Source organism: Pongo abelii, chromosome 20, assembly GCF_028885655.2.
Source record: "Pongo abelii isolate AG06213 chromosome 20, NHGRI_mPonAbe1-v2.0_pri, whole genome shotgun sequence".
NCBI lineage: Eukaryota > Metazoa > Chordata > Mammalia > Primates > Hominidae > Pongo > Pongo abelii.
Window position 1 is genome coordinate 21,363,230 of NC_072005.2, and position 14,706 is coordinate 21,377,935.

Below are 14,706 nucleotides of genomic sequence, written 5' to 3' on the forward strand. Positions count from 1 at the left end.
TGATGCCATGTCTTTGCTATTGTGAATGTTGCTGCAATGAAGATACACATCCATGTATCTTCATAATAGAATGATTTATATTCCTTTGGGTATATACCCAGTAATGGGATTGTTGGGTCCAGTAGTATATGTGGTTCTAGGTCTTTGAGGAATCACCATACTGGCTTTCACAATGGTTGAACTAATTTACATTCCCACCAAAAGTGTAACAGTATTTCTATTTCTTCATAGCCTCCCCACCATCTGTTGTTTCTTGATTTTTTAATAATCACCTTTGTGACTGGTGTGAGATGGTACCTCATTGTGGTTTTGATTTCCATTTCTTTAATGATCACTGATGTTGAGCTCCACATAAATGTCTTCTTTTGAGAAGTGTTTCTTCTTGTTCTTTGCTCACTTCTTTTTTTTTTTTTTTTTTTTTTTGAAACTGAGTTTTGCTCTTGTTGCCCAGGCTGGAATGCAGTGGTGCAAACACAGCTCACTGCTACCTCCGCCTCCCAGGATCAAGCGATTCTTCTGCCTCAGCCTCCTGAGTAGCTGGCATTACAGACATGTGCCGCCATTCCTGACTAATTTTTTGTATTTTTAGTAGAGGTGGGGTTTCTCCATGTTGGTCAGGGCTGGTCTCAAACTCCCAGTCTCAGGTGATCCTCCCACCTCGGCCTCCCAAAGTGCTGGGATTATAGCCGTGAGCCACTGTGCCCGGCCTTTGTTCACTTTTTAATGGGGTTGTTTAATTCTTGTAAATTTGTTTAAGTTCTTTGTAGACTCTGGATATTAACCTTAGTCAGATGGGTAGATTGCAAAAATGTTCTCCCATTCTGTAGATTGTCTGTTCACTCTGATGATAATTTATTTTATTTATTTATTTTTTTTCAGACAGAGTCCTGCTCTGTCACCCAGGCTGGAGTGCAGTGGCACGGTCTTGGCTCACTGCAACCTCCACCTCCCGGGTTCAAGCAATTCTCTGCCTCAGCTTCCAGAGTAGCTGGGATTACAGGCGCCTGCCACCATGCCTAGCTAATTTTTGTATTTTTAGTAGAGATGGGGTTTCACCATCTTGGCCAGGCTGGTCTTGAACTCCTGACCCCATCCTCATCTACCCCCCTCGGCCTCCCAAAGCGCTGTGATTACAGGCGTGAGCTACCACACCTGGTGATAATTTCTTTTGCTGTGCAGTAACTCTTAATTTAATTAGATCCCATTTGTCAATGTTTGCTTTTGTTGCAATTGCTTTTGATGTTTTCATCATGAAATCTTTGCCTATGCCTATGTCCTGAATGGTATTGCCTAGATTTTCTTCAGGGATTCTTGTAGTTTTGGGTTTCACATTTAAGTCTTTAATTCATCTTGAGTTAATTTTTGTATAGGCATAAGAAAGGGGTCCAATTTCAATTTTCTGCATATGGCTAGCCAGTTCTCCCAGCACCATTTATTAAAAGGGAATCCTTTCCCATTGCGTGTTTTTGTCAGGGTTTTCAAAGATCAGATGGTTGTAGATATGCAATCTTATTTCTGAGTTCTCTATTCTATTCCATTGGTCTGTATGTATGTTTTTATAACAGTACCAGACAGCTTTGTTTACTACAGCTTTGTAGTATAGTTGGATATCATGATGCCTCCAGCTTTGTCCTTTTTGCTTAGAATTCTCTTGACTAGGCCAGGCGCAGTGGCTCATGCCTGTAATCTCAGCATTTTGGGAGGCCGAGGCGGGTGGATCACTTGAGGTCAGGAGTTCGAGAAAAGCCTGGCCAACATAGTGAAACCCCGTCTCTACTAAAAATACAAAAAATTAGCCGGGCATGGTGGCACGTTCCTGTAATCCCAGCTACTTGGGAGGCTAAGGCAGGAGAATCGCTTGAACCCGGGAGGCGGAGGTTGCAGTGAGCTGAGATCATCCCATTGCACTCCTGCCTGGGTGACAGAGCGAGACTCTGTCTCAAAAAACAAAAAGAATTATCTTGGCTAGATGGAGTCTTTTGGGTTTTCATATGGGTTTTAAATTTTTTTTTTTCTAATTCTCTGAAGAATATTAGTGGTAGTTTAGTCAGAATAGCATGGAGTCTATAAATTACTTTGAGCAGTATGGCCATTTTTACAATATTCTTTCTATCTTTTTTATTTGTTTGTGTCCTCTCTGATTTTCTTGGGCAGTGGTTTGTAGTTCTCCTTGAAGAGGTCCTTCACTTCCCTTGTTAGATTTATTCCTTGGTACTTTGTTCTCTTTGTAGCAGTTGTGAATGGGAGTTTATTCATGATTTCATTCTCTGTTTGTTTATTGTTGGTGTATTGAAATGCTTGTGATTTTGGCACATTGATTTCATGTCCTGAGACTTTGCTAAAGTTGCTTATTAGATGAAGAAGCTTTTGGGCTGAGACAATGGGGCTTTCTAGATCTAGGATCATGTCATCTACAAACAGAGACAGTTTGACTTCCCATTTGAATATCACTGATTTATTTCTCTTGCCTGATTTCCCTGGCCAGAACTTCCAATACTGTGTTAAATAGGAGTGGTGGGAGAGGGCATCCTTGTCTAGTGCCAGTTTCCAAGGGAAATGCTTCCAGGTTTTACCCTTTTATATTGGCTACGGGTTTGTCATAGATAGTTCTTATTATTTTGATGTATGTTTCATGAATGCCTTGTTTATTGAGTGTTTTTAACATGAAGGGATGTTGAATTTGATCGAAGGCCTTTTCTGCATTTTTGAGATAATGATGTAGTTGTTGTCTTTAGATCTGTTTATGTGATGAATTAGATCGATTTTTGTATGTTGAACCAGCCTTCTATCCTGGGAATAAACCTGACTTGAATTATGTCAATTTTGTATATCGAATCAGCCTTGCATCCCAGGAATAAAGCTTTTTGATGTGCTGCTGGATTCAGTTTGCCAGCATTTTATTGAAAATTTTTACATTGATGTTTATCAGGAATATTGGCTTGAAGGTTTGTGTGTGTGTGTGTATGTGTGTTGTTGTTTTATTTTGTTATATCTCTGCCAGGTCTTGATATCAGGATGATGCTGGCCTCATAGAATGAGTTAAGGAGAGGCCCCTCCTTTTCCATCATTTGGAATAGTTTCAGAAGAAATGGTACCAGATCCTCTTTGTGCCTCTGGTAGAATTCAGCTATAAATTTATCTGATCCTGGACTTTTTTTGTTGGTAGGCTATTTGTTACCGCCTCAATTTCAGAACTTGTTATTGGTCTATGCAGGGATTCAACTTCTTCCTGGTTCAGTCTTGAAAGGATGGATGTGTCCAGGAATTTATCCATTTCTTCTAGATTTTCCAGTTTATGTGCACAGCGGTGTTTATAGTATTTTCTGAACATTGTTTTTATTTCTGTGGAGTCAGTGATGATAGCCCCTTTATCATTTTTTATTGTTTATTGCATTTTTCTCTCTTTTTTTATTAGTCTAGCTAGCAGTCTATTTTATTAATTTTGTCAAAAAAGCTCCTGGATTCATTGAGTTTTTTGAAGGGTTTTTTGGGTCTTTATGTTGTTCACTTCCACTCTGAATCTGGTTATTTCTTGTCTTCTGCTAGCTTGAAGTTTTGTTTGCTCTTGGTTTTCTCGTTCTTTTAGTTATGATGTTAGGGTGTCCATTTAAGATCTTTCTAGCTTTTTGATGTGAGTACTTAGTGCTATAAATTTCCCTCTTAACACTGCTTTAGCTGTGTTCCAGAGATTCTGGTACATTGTCTCTTTTTTTTTTTTTTTTGAGATGGAGTCTCGCTCTGACTCCCAGGCTGGAGTGTAGTGGCGTGATCTCGGCTCACTGCAACCTCCGCCTCCCAGGTTCAAGCAATTCTCCTGCCTCAGCCTCCCATGTAGCTGGGACTACAGGTTCCGGCCACCAAGCAAGGCTAATTTTTGTATTTTTAGTAGAGACGCGGTTTCACCATATTGGTCAGGCTGGTCTCGAACTCCCGACCTCAGGTGATCTGTCTGCCTCAGCCTCCCAAAGTGCTGGGATTACAGGTGTGAGCCACCACACCCGGCTACATTGTCTCTTCATTCTCATTGGTTTCAAATAATTTTTTGATTTCTGATTCAGTTGTATTATTTACCCAGAAATAAAGAGGAGCAAGTTGTTCATTCAGGAAATTCATTCAGGAGTAGGTTGTTCAGTTTCGTTGTAGTTGTGGGATTTTGAGTAGCTGGGATTACAGGCGCCCGCCGCCACACCCAGCTAATTTTTTGTATTTTTAGTAGAAATGGGGTTTCACTGTGTTGGTCAGGCTGGTCCCAAACTGTGTCATGACTCTTCCAGCTTGCCCTTCTGTGTCTTTCAGTTGAGGTATTCAGCCTATTACATTTAAGGTTAGTATTTTTATGTGTGATTTTGATTCTGTCCAAGTGGTGCTAGCTGCTTATTTTGCAGAGTTGTTGATGTAGTTGTTTTATAGCATAATTGATCTTTGTACTTCAGTGTGTTTTTGCAATGGCTGGTAATGGTTTTTTCTTCTTAACCTTAGTGCTTCTTTCAGGAGCTCTAGCAAGGCAGGCCTGGTGGTGATGTGTTCCCTCAGCATTTGCTTGTCTGAAAAGAATTTTATTTTTCTCCACTTATGCAGACTTACTATTGTTATTTTATTGTTTTATTTGCTTCTTGTATCTTTGTTCCTCGTTTTCTCTTTTTCTGTCTTTGTGTCTTTGTTATACTTATCTTGATATGCTTTTACTTCTTTCTCATTTGTTTTGTGTACATATGCAAATATATTCATGGGGTTACCTTGGGGATTATATAAAACCTCTAAAAGATACAACAATGTATTTTAATCTGGTAAAAAATTAACTTGAGGCCGGGTGTGGTGGCTCTCACCTATATTCCCAGCACTTTGGGAGGCCAAGGTGGGCAGATCACAAGGTCAAGAGATCGAGACCATCCTAGCCAATATGGTGAAACCCTATCTCTACTAAAAATACAAAAATTAGCTGGGCATGGTGGTGCACACCTGTAATCCCAGCTACTCGGGAGGCTGAGGCAAGAGAATCACTTGAACCCAGGAGGCGGAGGTTGCCGTGAGCTAAGATTGCACCATCCATCCTGGCGACAGAGTGAGACTTCATATCAAAAGAAAGAAAAAAAAAAAGAACTTCAGTTGCATTCAAAAATTTTTTCTCATTATATCTGCCTTCAAATTTGTCATTGATGTCGCTGATTGTATATTTTATGTTGTATATTCATTAACAAATGTTTATAATGCTTTCTATTTTGTACCTTTCAAATTTTAGAGAATAATTAATATTTTTTGCACTATTATTATAATGCTAAGAAATTCCATTTTTGTGTATGTGCATTTTTTTCCCAGAGAATAATGTATTTTATATGATGTGTTGTTTTGTTGAATCATGTTATTTTCAGTAGCAGCAATGGCTTTCAGCACCTTTTATATGTAAGGCATATGAAAAGCCAATGTACTTTTTCAGTATTTGGTCATTTTTGAAGGTTTTTTTCTTTTTACTTGGAAGGACAGATATGCTGATGGTATTATTCTCACTTGATAGCTACTTTTTTCAGGACTTTGACTATATCACACAGTTTCCTTCTGGCCTGCAAAGTTTTTGTTGACAGTTTACCGGCTATCTCATAAGACTATGCTTGTAAATGACATGTCATTTTTATCTTGCAGCTCCGTTCTCTTCTTGTCTGTGACTTTCGAAATTGTGCTTATATATGTGTTTGTTATAAATATCTTTGTGTGTATCCTAGTGTGTTTGTTGAGCTTCTTCATTTTGACTTTTTTTTCTTTCAGAATTTTTTAGTTATATTTTCCTTTACAATTTCTGTTTTTTGAATATTTTAAATATTTTTGTTATTCTCATTTTTTCTGATTTTCTATAGTTCTCTGTGTCCTTATTTTACTCATTGAGTATTCAATTTATTTTCCATTTTTAAAATTAACGTATACATCTTTTTTATGGTTTCTTTCTGAAAATCTTATAATTTTGGTGGAATGATTTTGCCCTATTTTGTATTCATTATAATCTTTGATTAATATTTGGACATTAAATGTAGCTACCTGTCACATTGTTTATAATGTAGCTTTGTCCTGGCATAGTCTGAAAACAATTATCTTGATTTGAGATCCTGTGAGACTCTCAAACATGTTCTTTGAATGTGTCTTGTCTAAAATTTTGTGTTTTTTTTTTAGTTAAAGGAGTTTGTGTTTCATTTTAATCAGCAATCATTTGCTATATCTGTTCCCTGTCTGTGGTACTGTAGTCTCTCTGTTGCTGTAACATTTACCTTTGGTCTCAGCAGAACTAAACTGTAATTCCAAAATATACCACCATTTCTTTCAGCACTGTATGTTATGGGAAACCAGTTTCTGGAAAGGCCCCTAGAAGCAAGTAATATAGATGTATGTGCCAGTGTTTTACTTGTTTATTAAAAAAGAAACAAAAAGTTAGCAATTTACTTTGAAAGGCACTATGTTATATTGTTGAGTAGGAAGAACTGTGTTGGGTAAATGTAACAGACTTTTCTGTTTCTTCTGTGTCTTTGCATTCCTGTGTACTCACCTGTGTACTCACCTGGGGAACTTTACACACTTATTTATAAGTTGTCCTAAAATGTATTTTGGTCAGTATATTTTTGTACATTTATATGTCTATGAAGGATTTAGGGCCTATGGTATTTTATTATGGCATCTTGCTTATGTAGTTTGTATAATATAGGTTAGATTTGTAAAGTATGTTTATCAGAGTCTAGTAAGTTGAATAATTTGTTGTTTTTATTTCTTTCAGCTATGTGTTCTTATTTTACCAAAGACCTTTGGCCAGAGCAAGACATAAAAGATTCTTTTCAACAAGTAATACTGAGAAGATACGGAAAATGTGAACATGAGAATTTACAGTTAAGAAAAGGCTCCGCAAGTGTAGATGAGTATAAGGTGCACAAAGAAAGTTACAATGAACTAAACCAGTGTTTGACAACTACCCAGAGTAAAATATTTCCATGTGATAAATATGTGAAAGTCTTTCATAAATTTTTAAATGCAAACAGACATAAGACAAGACATACTGGAAAGAAACCTTTCAAATGTAAAAAATGTGGCAAATCATTTTGCATGCTTTTACACCTAAGTCAACATAAAAGAATTCATATTAGAGAGAATTCTTACCAATGTGAAGAATGTGGCAAAGCTTTTAAATGGTTCTCAACCCTTACTAGACACAAGAGAATTCATACCGGAGAGAAACCCTTCAAATGTGAAGAATGTGGCAAAGCTTTTAAGCAGTCCTCAACCCTTACTACACATAAGATAATTCATACTGGGGAGAAACCATACAGATGTGAAGAATGTGGCAAATCCTTCAACCGGTCCTCACACCTTACTACACATAAGATAATTCATACTGGAGAGAAACCCTACAAATGTGAAGAATGTGGCAAAGCTTTTAACCAGTCTTCAACCCTTACTACACATAAGTTCATTCATGCTGGAGAGAAACCCTACAAATGTGAGGAATGTGACAAAGCTTTTAACCGATTCTCATACCTTACTAAACATAAGATAATTCATACTGGAGAAAAATCTTACAAATGTGAAGAATGTGGCAAAGGCTTTAATTGGTCCTCAACCCTTACTAAACATAAAAGAATTCATACTGGAGAGAAACCCTACAAATGTGAAGTGTGTGGCAAAGCCTTTAATGAGTCCTCAAACCTTACTACACATAAGATGATTCATACTGGAGAGAAACCCTACAAATGTGAAGAATGTGGCAAAGCTTTTAACCGGTCCCCACAACTTACTGCACATAAGATAATTCATACTGGAGAGAAACCTTACAAATGTGAAGAATGTGGCAAAGCTTTTAGCCAATCATCAATCCTGACTACACATAAGAGAATTCACACTGGAGAGAAACCCTACAAATGTGAAGAATGTGGCAAAGCTTTTAACCGATCCTCAAATCTTACTAAACATAGGATAATTCATACAGGAGAGAAATCTTACAAATGTGAAGAATGTGGTAAAGCCTTTAACCAATCCTCAACTCTTACTAAACATAGGAAAATTCATACTAGACAGAAACCCTACAACTGTGAAGAATGTGACAATACATTTAACCAGTCCTCAAACCTTATTAAACAAAATAATTCATACTGGAGAGAAACTCTACAAATATCAAGAATGTGGGAAAGCCTTTAAGCAGTCCTCAACACTTACTAGGCATTAAATATTGGCCGGGTGCAGTGGCTTATGCTGTAATCCCAGCATTTTGGGAGGCTGAGGCGGGTGGATCACGAGGTCAAGAGATCGAGACCATCCTGACCAACATGATGAAACCCTGTCTCTACTAAAAATACAAAAATTATCTGGGTGTGGGGGCACGTGCCTGTATTCCCATCTACTCGGGAGGCTTAGGCAGGATAATCGCTTGAACCTGGGAAGCGGAGGTTGCAGTGAGCCAAGGAAGATTGCACCGCTGCACTCCAGTTTGGCAACAGAGTGAGACTCTGTCTTAAAAAAAATTTATACTGGACAAAAACCCTACAAGTGAAAAACATGGCAAAGCCTTTAAGAAGCCCTCAATTCTTAACAGACATAAGATAATTTATACCGGAGAGAAACTCTACAAATCAGAAAGATGTGACTACTTTTGACAACGCCTCAAACTTTTCTAACCATAAAAGTAATTATACTGGTGAGAAATCCTAGAAATCTGAAGAGTGAGATAAAGCCTTTAAATGGTTGTCACACTTGATTGTAGGTAAGATAATTCATACTGGAGAAAACGCCTACATGTGTGAACAATATGGCAAAACTTTTAATGCTCACACTTTATTGCTAGGAAAGCATTTATACTTGAGATAAATTATACAAATATAAAGATTGTGAAAAAGCCATTATTATCTGCTCACATTTTACTCAACACCGGAGAGTTCATGCTTAATAAAAGCATTATAAGTGCAATTACTGTCAAAAGATCTTTCAGAAAATATAAGCTTTTTTAGTGAAGAGTATTTATTTTGAAGTTGAACATTACAAATATAAAGAGGGTTGTAGTGCCTTTACTTGTATCACAGATCTTATTGTAGACATTTTCTTCTAGAGGAAAACTCTGAAGCAGTTGATCAAACTTTGTTCAACATCAGGGAATTTATATTGAAAAATTGTGCAAATATAAATTTGGAAAAACAATTTTTCAGAAACTGCAGCTTAGAAATCAACAGAGTTATACTAGAATATATTTTTTCCAGATGCAGTAAAAGTAAAATATTTAATCCATAATTAAGTCTATGCAAATATCAGAGAATTTGTGGTAGAAATATATAAGGTACTGACACTTCAGATATACTAAATCAGAGTGCTGAGTTTAGAAAATCTAAAACTAAAGTTGGTAGAAAAGTTATTTGTATAGAACTTTAAGAGGATCAGAAGGTTTTTTGCAGAGTTATAATTACATTTAAAGTATACTTTATTTCTTGAAAAATATTACAGATTTTTTGAAAATTGAATAATGTCATCAACTCTGAAATTATTTCCTGTTGTTTCTTCATTCCTATTGGATTCACATGTGAAAGCATGGGATTAATTGTTGCTGCATCAAAGATAAGGGAAATTCTTTTGTTTGTTTGTTTTTTGAGACTGAGTTTCACTCTTTCACCCAGGCTGGAGTGTATTGGCACGATCTCAGCTCACTACAACCTCTGCCTTCTGGTTTCAAGCGACTCTCCTGCCTCAGCATCCCAAGTAGCTGGGATAACAGGTGCCCGCCAACACGCCCAGCTAATTTTTGTATTTTTAGTAGAGATGGGGTTTCACCGTGTTGGCCAAGGTGGTCTTGAACTCCTGACCTCACGTGATCCGCCCACCTCGGCCTCCCAAAGTGCTGGGATTACAGGCTTGAGCCACCATGCCCAGCCTATAGAATATTTTAATAGAGGAATACAATATATAATAATAACAGGGTTAAGTGAGGCATCCATCATCTGTAGCATTTCTCCTTTGTTTTACAAAAAATCCAATTCTACACTTTTTAAAAAAATTTTAAAATGTACAATTAAATTTTTATTTACCACTGTTATTTTTATGGTCATAATAAAAATTATATACAAGTATAAATGAAATTCATTTCTAAATTCTTAATAAATATTTTCTCATGCCAGGTGTGTTGGCTCACGTCTGTAATCTCAGCACTTTGACAGGCTGAGCAAGGGAGTGGATTTTGAGGTCAGGAGTTCGAGACCAGCATGGCCAATATGGAGAAATCATGTCTCTACTAAAAATACAAAAATTATCCAGGAGTGGTGGCATGTGCCTGTAATCCCAGCTACTCAGGAGGCTGAGGCAGGAGAATCGCTTGAACCTGGGAGGTAGAGGTTGCAATGAGCCAAGATCACCCCACTGCACTCCAGCCTGGGCAACAGAGCGAGACTCCATCTCAAAAAGTAAAATATTTTTTCAAATTTTCTATATGTTTTTCTTTGAACATGTGGCGTGTCTGCCTGCAAACATATACAGACTTTTAGTTTTGATTCACATAGAGTTAAATACATGTTAGTCTAAACACAAATCTTAGGTGTAAGAAAATTATGGAGTCAAGTGTGTGTGTGTGAGTATCAGTTTGTACATATTTTCAGAAGGAAAGAACAATATGGGAACAAATCATTTTAATATGGTGACTACTATAAAACTAAAAACCTAAAAAATGCTGAAAGCAAATGTATACTTTTTAGTTTGTATTGAATTGATTACTGTACAGTCTATGACTTAGAGTTCTGAATCTTCCCAAGCAAATTCTCTTTATATACTTGCCTGGTACTCATGCTAGACCCATACTTTTTTTGTTTCTCACATTTTTTTTTGTTTTCTATTTTATGAAGTATTCATTATGTGAGCTGGTCTGCGATTATAAGAATTTTTATGAAATTTAGTGCACATAAAATAATTTTTAGATGTAATTCCAAAAGTAGTGTATTAAGTTACATTTTATTTAGTTAGAGCACTCCATTTTGTTCTTTTAAGAGGAGAACAATATATAGGTTTTCTTTAGTGATTGTTCCTTTCACTTTTTATAATTGACATAAGTATATTTATTGAGTCTGTTCAGCTAAGTACTAGGGAGGCTTCATAAGTCATGAGGATGTTTTTATATATAAATGTAGCAAACATATATTACAATTCTCACTGTGTAATAGATTATCCATAATAATTCATACATATTCCTGCTGAAGTTAGTTTGTAACTTCAAGTCAAAGATGAAAAATATCAGTGGTGAAGATTGATTCTCATATGGAGAGGACTTTTTTTTTCCAGACTGTAAAACTGAATCTTGCTGAATTTAAAGAGAAATTCTGGCTGAGGCAGATGAATCACCTGAGGTCAGGAGTTTGAGACCAGCCTGATGAATATGGTGAAACCCAGTCTCTACTAAAACTACAAAAATAGCCAGGCATGGTGGTGGGTGCCTGTAATCCCACTCGGGAGGCTGAGGCAGGAGAATTGCTTGAACCCGGGAGGTGAAGATTGGAGTAAGCCAAGATTGTGCCATTGCACTACAGCCTGGGCGACAGAGCGAGACTCCATATCAAGAAAAAAAAAAAAGAAAAAAGCCGGGCGTGGTGGCTCATGCCTGTAATCCCAGCACTTCGGGAGGCCAAGGTGGGCGAATCACTTGAGGTCGGGAGTTTGAGACCAAGTGACCAACATGGAGAAACTCCATCTCTACTAAAAAATATAAAATTAGCCAGGCGTGGTGGCGCATGCCTGTAATCCCAGCTACTCAGGAGACTGAGGCAGGAGAATCGCTTGAACACGAGAGGTGGAGGTTGCAGTGTGGCGAGATTGCACCATTGCACTCCAGTCTGGGCCACAAGAGGGAAAACTCCATCTGAAAAAAAAAAAAAAAATTTTTTTATTTTCTACTTCTCTTCAGATTTGTTTGTCTTACGCATTTTCCAACTATGTGTGCATCACAGCCCTTCTTTTTCTGAGTTATAGCTACAGTTTTCTTACTGTTGTCTTCATGCCGTTTCATTTCGCATGGTACTTTGTAGATTTTCATGAGGAAGTTGGTATTTTTAATGCACACAAAAATTGGTTTTAACTGGAGAGTTTGCTTATCAGTATAACTTTCAGAACAGTTAAGATAAAAGGCAGCCAGGTGTGGCTCATGCCTGTAATCCCAGCACTTAGGTAGGCCGAGGCAGGTGGATCACTTGAGGTCAGGAGTTCGAGACCAGCCTGACCAACATGGTGAAATGCTGTGTCTACTAAAAGTACGAATTTAGCCACGCATGGTGACGCACGCCTGTAATCCCAGCTACTCGGAAGGCTGAGGGAGCAGAATCGCTTGAACCTGGGAGGTAGAGGTTGCGGTGAGCCGAGATTGGGCCACTGCACTTCAGCCTGGGCAACAAGAGTGAAACTGTCTTAAAAAAAAAAAAAAAAAAAAGATAAAAGGTGCAATACTGTCCACAGGTAAGATAATTAAATTAGCTTTGTTTTTAAAAGAAAAATCTTAACTAGATTCTTATACAAAGTGTAGCAAATGTAAAACTTGCTTGAAAATATAGAAATTAAATTTTTAAGAGAGTTAATGGTAAGTAAACAATTTTAAATTTAATTTTCTATGATATACTTACAGCACAAGTTACATTTCCATGCAGAATCTTTTATTTTTAAGTGTGAGTGTTAAAGGTTACAAAATAATGAAATGACTTGAGTGGATTTAAAATTTAGAAAAATAATGTCTTTTCTATATTGATTTTACAATTTGGAGAAATTTTTCACTCATTTTTTATATTTTTTTTAGTGGGAGGGGTTTAGTCTACAGTTCTTATTTTTAGTGACCAAACTGTAGCCAACTCTTGGGTCATTTTCTCTGAAAAACATTTGGAGATCATGACAGCTTTTGGATTAAAACATTTCTGTTACTTTGCATGCAAACTAGTTTACTGTGTTCACAGAGTGGCCAGTCATGGGACCTAAGCAACACCTGCTCTTTGAGTGTCTTTCATAACATTACCATCAGCACCAGAAACTCCAGGTGCCCCAAGCTTAAAGTAAAAATCCTAAAGTACGTTGGCTCCTCCCATGCAATGTGCTGGGTCCAAACCATGCTGTTAAATATCAGAAGTTTCTATGGTTATGATTAAAAAATTAAATGACAATAATAGCCCCAAAACAATATATTTTTGATACTATTTAACCAAGATTATCACAAAGACACAGACAGTATTTGACACATTTTTATTCTTCTATAATGTTTTAACATGACAGATAAAATATGTACTTTTTCTGTAGAACATAATATTTTGAAGTATATATATAGTTAAATTATTATTTCTAGGTAATTCATAATTTATATCACATTGGTCGGACGTGGTGGCTCATGCTTGCAACCCCAGCAATTTGGGAGGCCGAGGCAGGCAGATCACATGCGGTCAGGAGCTCGGGACCAGCCTGGCGACCATGGGGAAACCCTGTCTCTACTAAAAATACAAAATAAGCAGCGTGTGGTGACACATGCCTGTAATCCAGCTACCCAGGAGGCTGAGGCAGGAAAATGGCTCAAATCTGGGAGGTGGTTGTTGCAGTGAACCGAGATTGCACCGCTGCACTCAAGACTCGGGGACAGAGTGAGACTATCAAAAAAAACTTTACCTCATATAGTGAACTTTACCTCATATTGTTTTAAGACCTCATGACACCACTGTCATCATTTTTCAAAAATCCAAATACATTATTATGAACTATAGTCACCATGTTGTACAATAAATCTCTTGAACTTACTTCTTCCATTCGACTATAATTATGTATTATTTCACAAACATGTTTCCAGCCCTCCATTTCTTGCATCTGATGGTCACCATTTTACTCTCTACATCAATGGGATTAAGTTTTTTGGAATCCATATGTAAGTGAAATTATGAGACATTAATCTTTCTGTGCCTTGCTTATCCCAACTAATATAATGTCCTCCAACTTCATCCATGTGATTTAGAATAATAGTTTTTTTTTTTTTAAGGCCAGGAGTGGTGGCTCACGCCTGTAATCCCAGCTCTGGGAGGCCAAGGCCAGTGGATTGCTTGAGCCCAGGAGTTTGAGACCAGCCTGGGCAACATGGAAAAACCCTATCTCTACTAAAAATACAAAAACAAAAAACACCTCAGCTGGGTGTTGTGGTGCACGCCTGTAATCTCAGCTACTCCAGTGGCTGAGGCATGAGAATCCCTTGAACCACGGATGCAGAGGTTGCAGTGAACTGAGATCGTGCCACTGCACTCCATCCTGGGCAACAGAGAGACTCGGTCTCGAGGAAAAATAAGGCATTTTTCTAATTTAAATAATAGTATTCCATTATGTGTTTCAACCACATTGTCTTCATTTACTCATTAGATGTCAGACTGTGTATTCTGTATTTTGGCTATTGTGAAACAAGTGCTGCAAACAACAGAAGTGCAAATGTTTCTTCATTCTTGTTTTGCATATATACCCAGTAGTGCAATTACTGTATTACATGGTAGTTTTTTTGATAAATCTGTATTTTGTTTTTCGTAATGGCTATCCTCATTTACGTTCACACCAACAGTGTGCAAGTATTCCCTTTTCTTCACATCTTTACCAACACTTTTTTCTTTTTCTTTTAATAAGAGTCATTCTAACAGGAATGAGTTGATATAGGGATTTTTTTTCTCTTGTCTTTTTGTGATAATAGTTAATATTGAGCATTTTAAAATATAT

The 14,706-nt window shown here is 37.2% G+C and overlaps 1 protein-coding gene and 1 pseudogene across 1 annotated transcript in view; both read left to right on the top strand.

Moving 5' to 3' along the window:
* The window catches only part of LOC100435842 (zinc finger protein 431), a 45,179-nt gene extending 32,757 nt beyond the window's left edge, over positions 1-12,422 (top strand). The window contains 2 exon segments of the mRNA XM_063720015.1: positions 6,755-8,102; positions 8,104-12,422. Coding sequence (XP_063576085.1) covers positions 6,755-8,102; positions 8,104-8,194 — 1,439 coding nt within the window. The 3' untranslated portion in view covers positions 8,195-12,422.
* Positions 12,736-13,228, top strand: PONPYGV1R-PS1897 (vomeronasal 1 receptor ponPygV1R-ps1897 pseudogene; annotated as a pseudogene).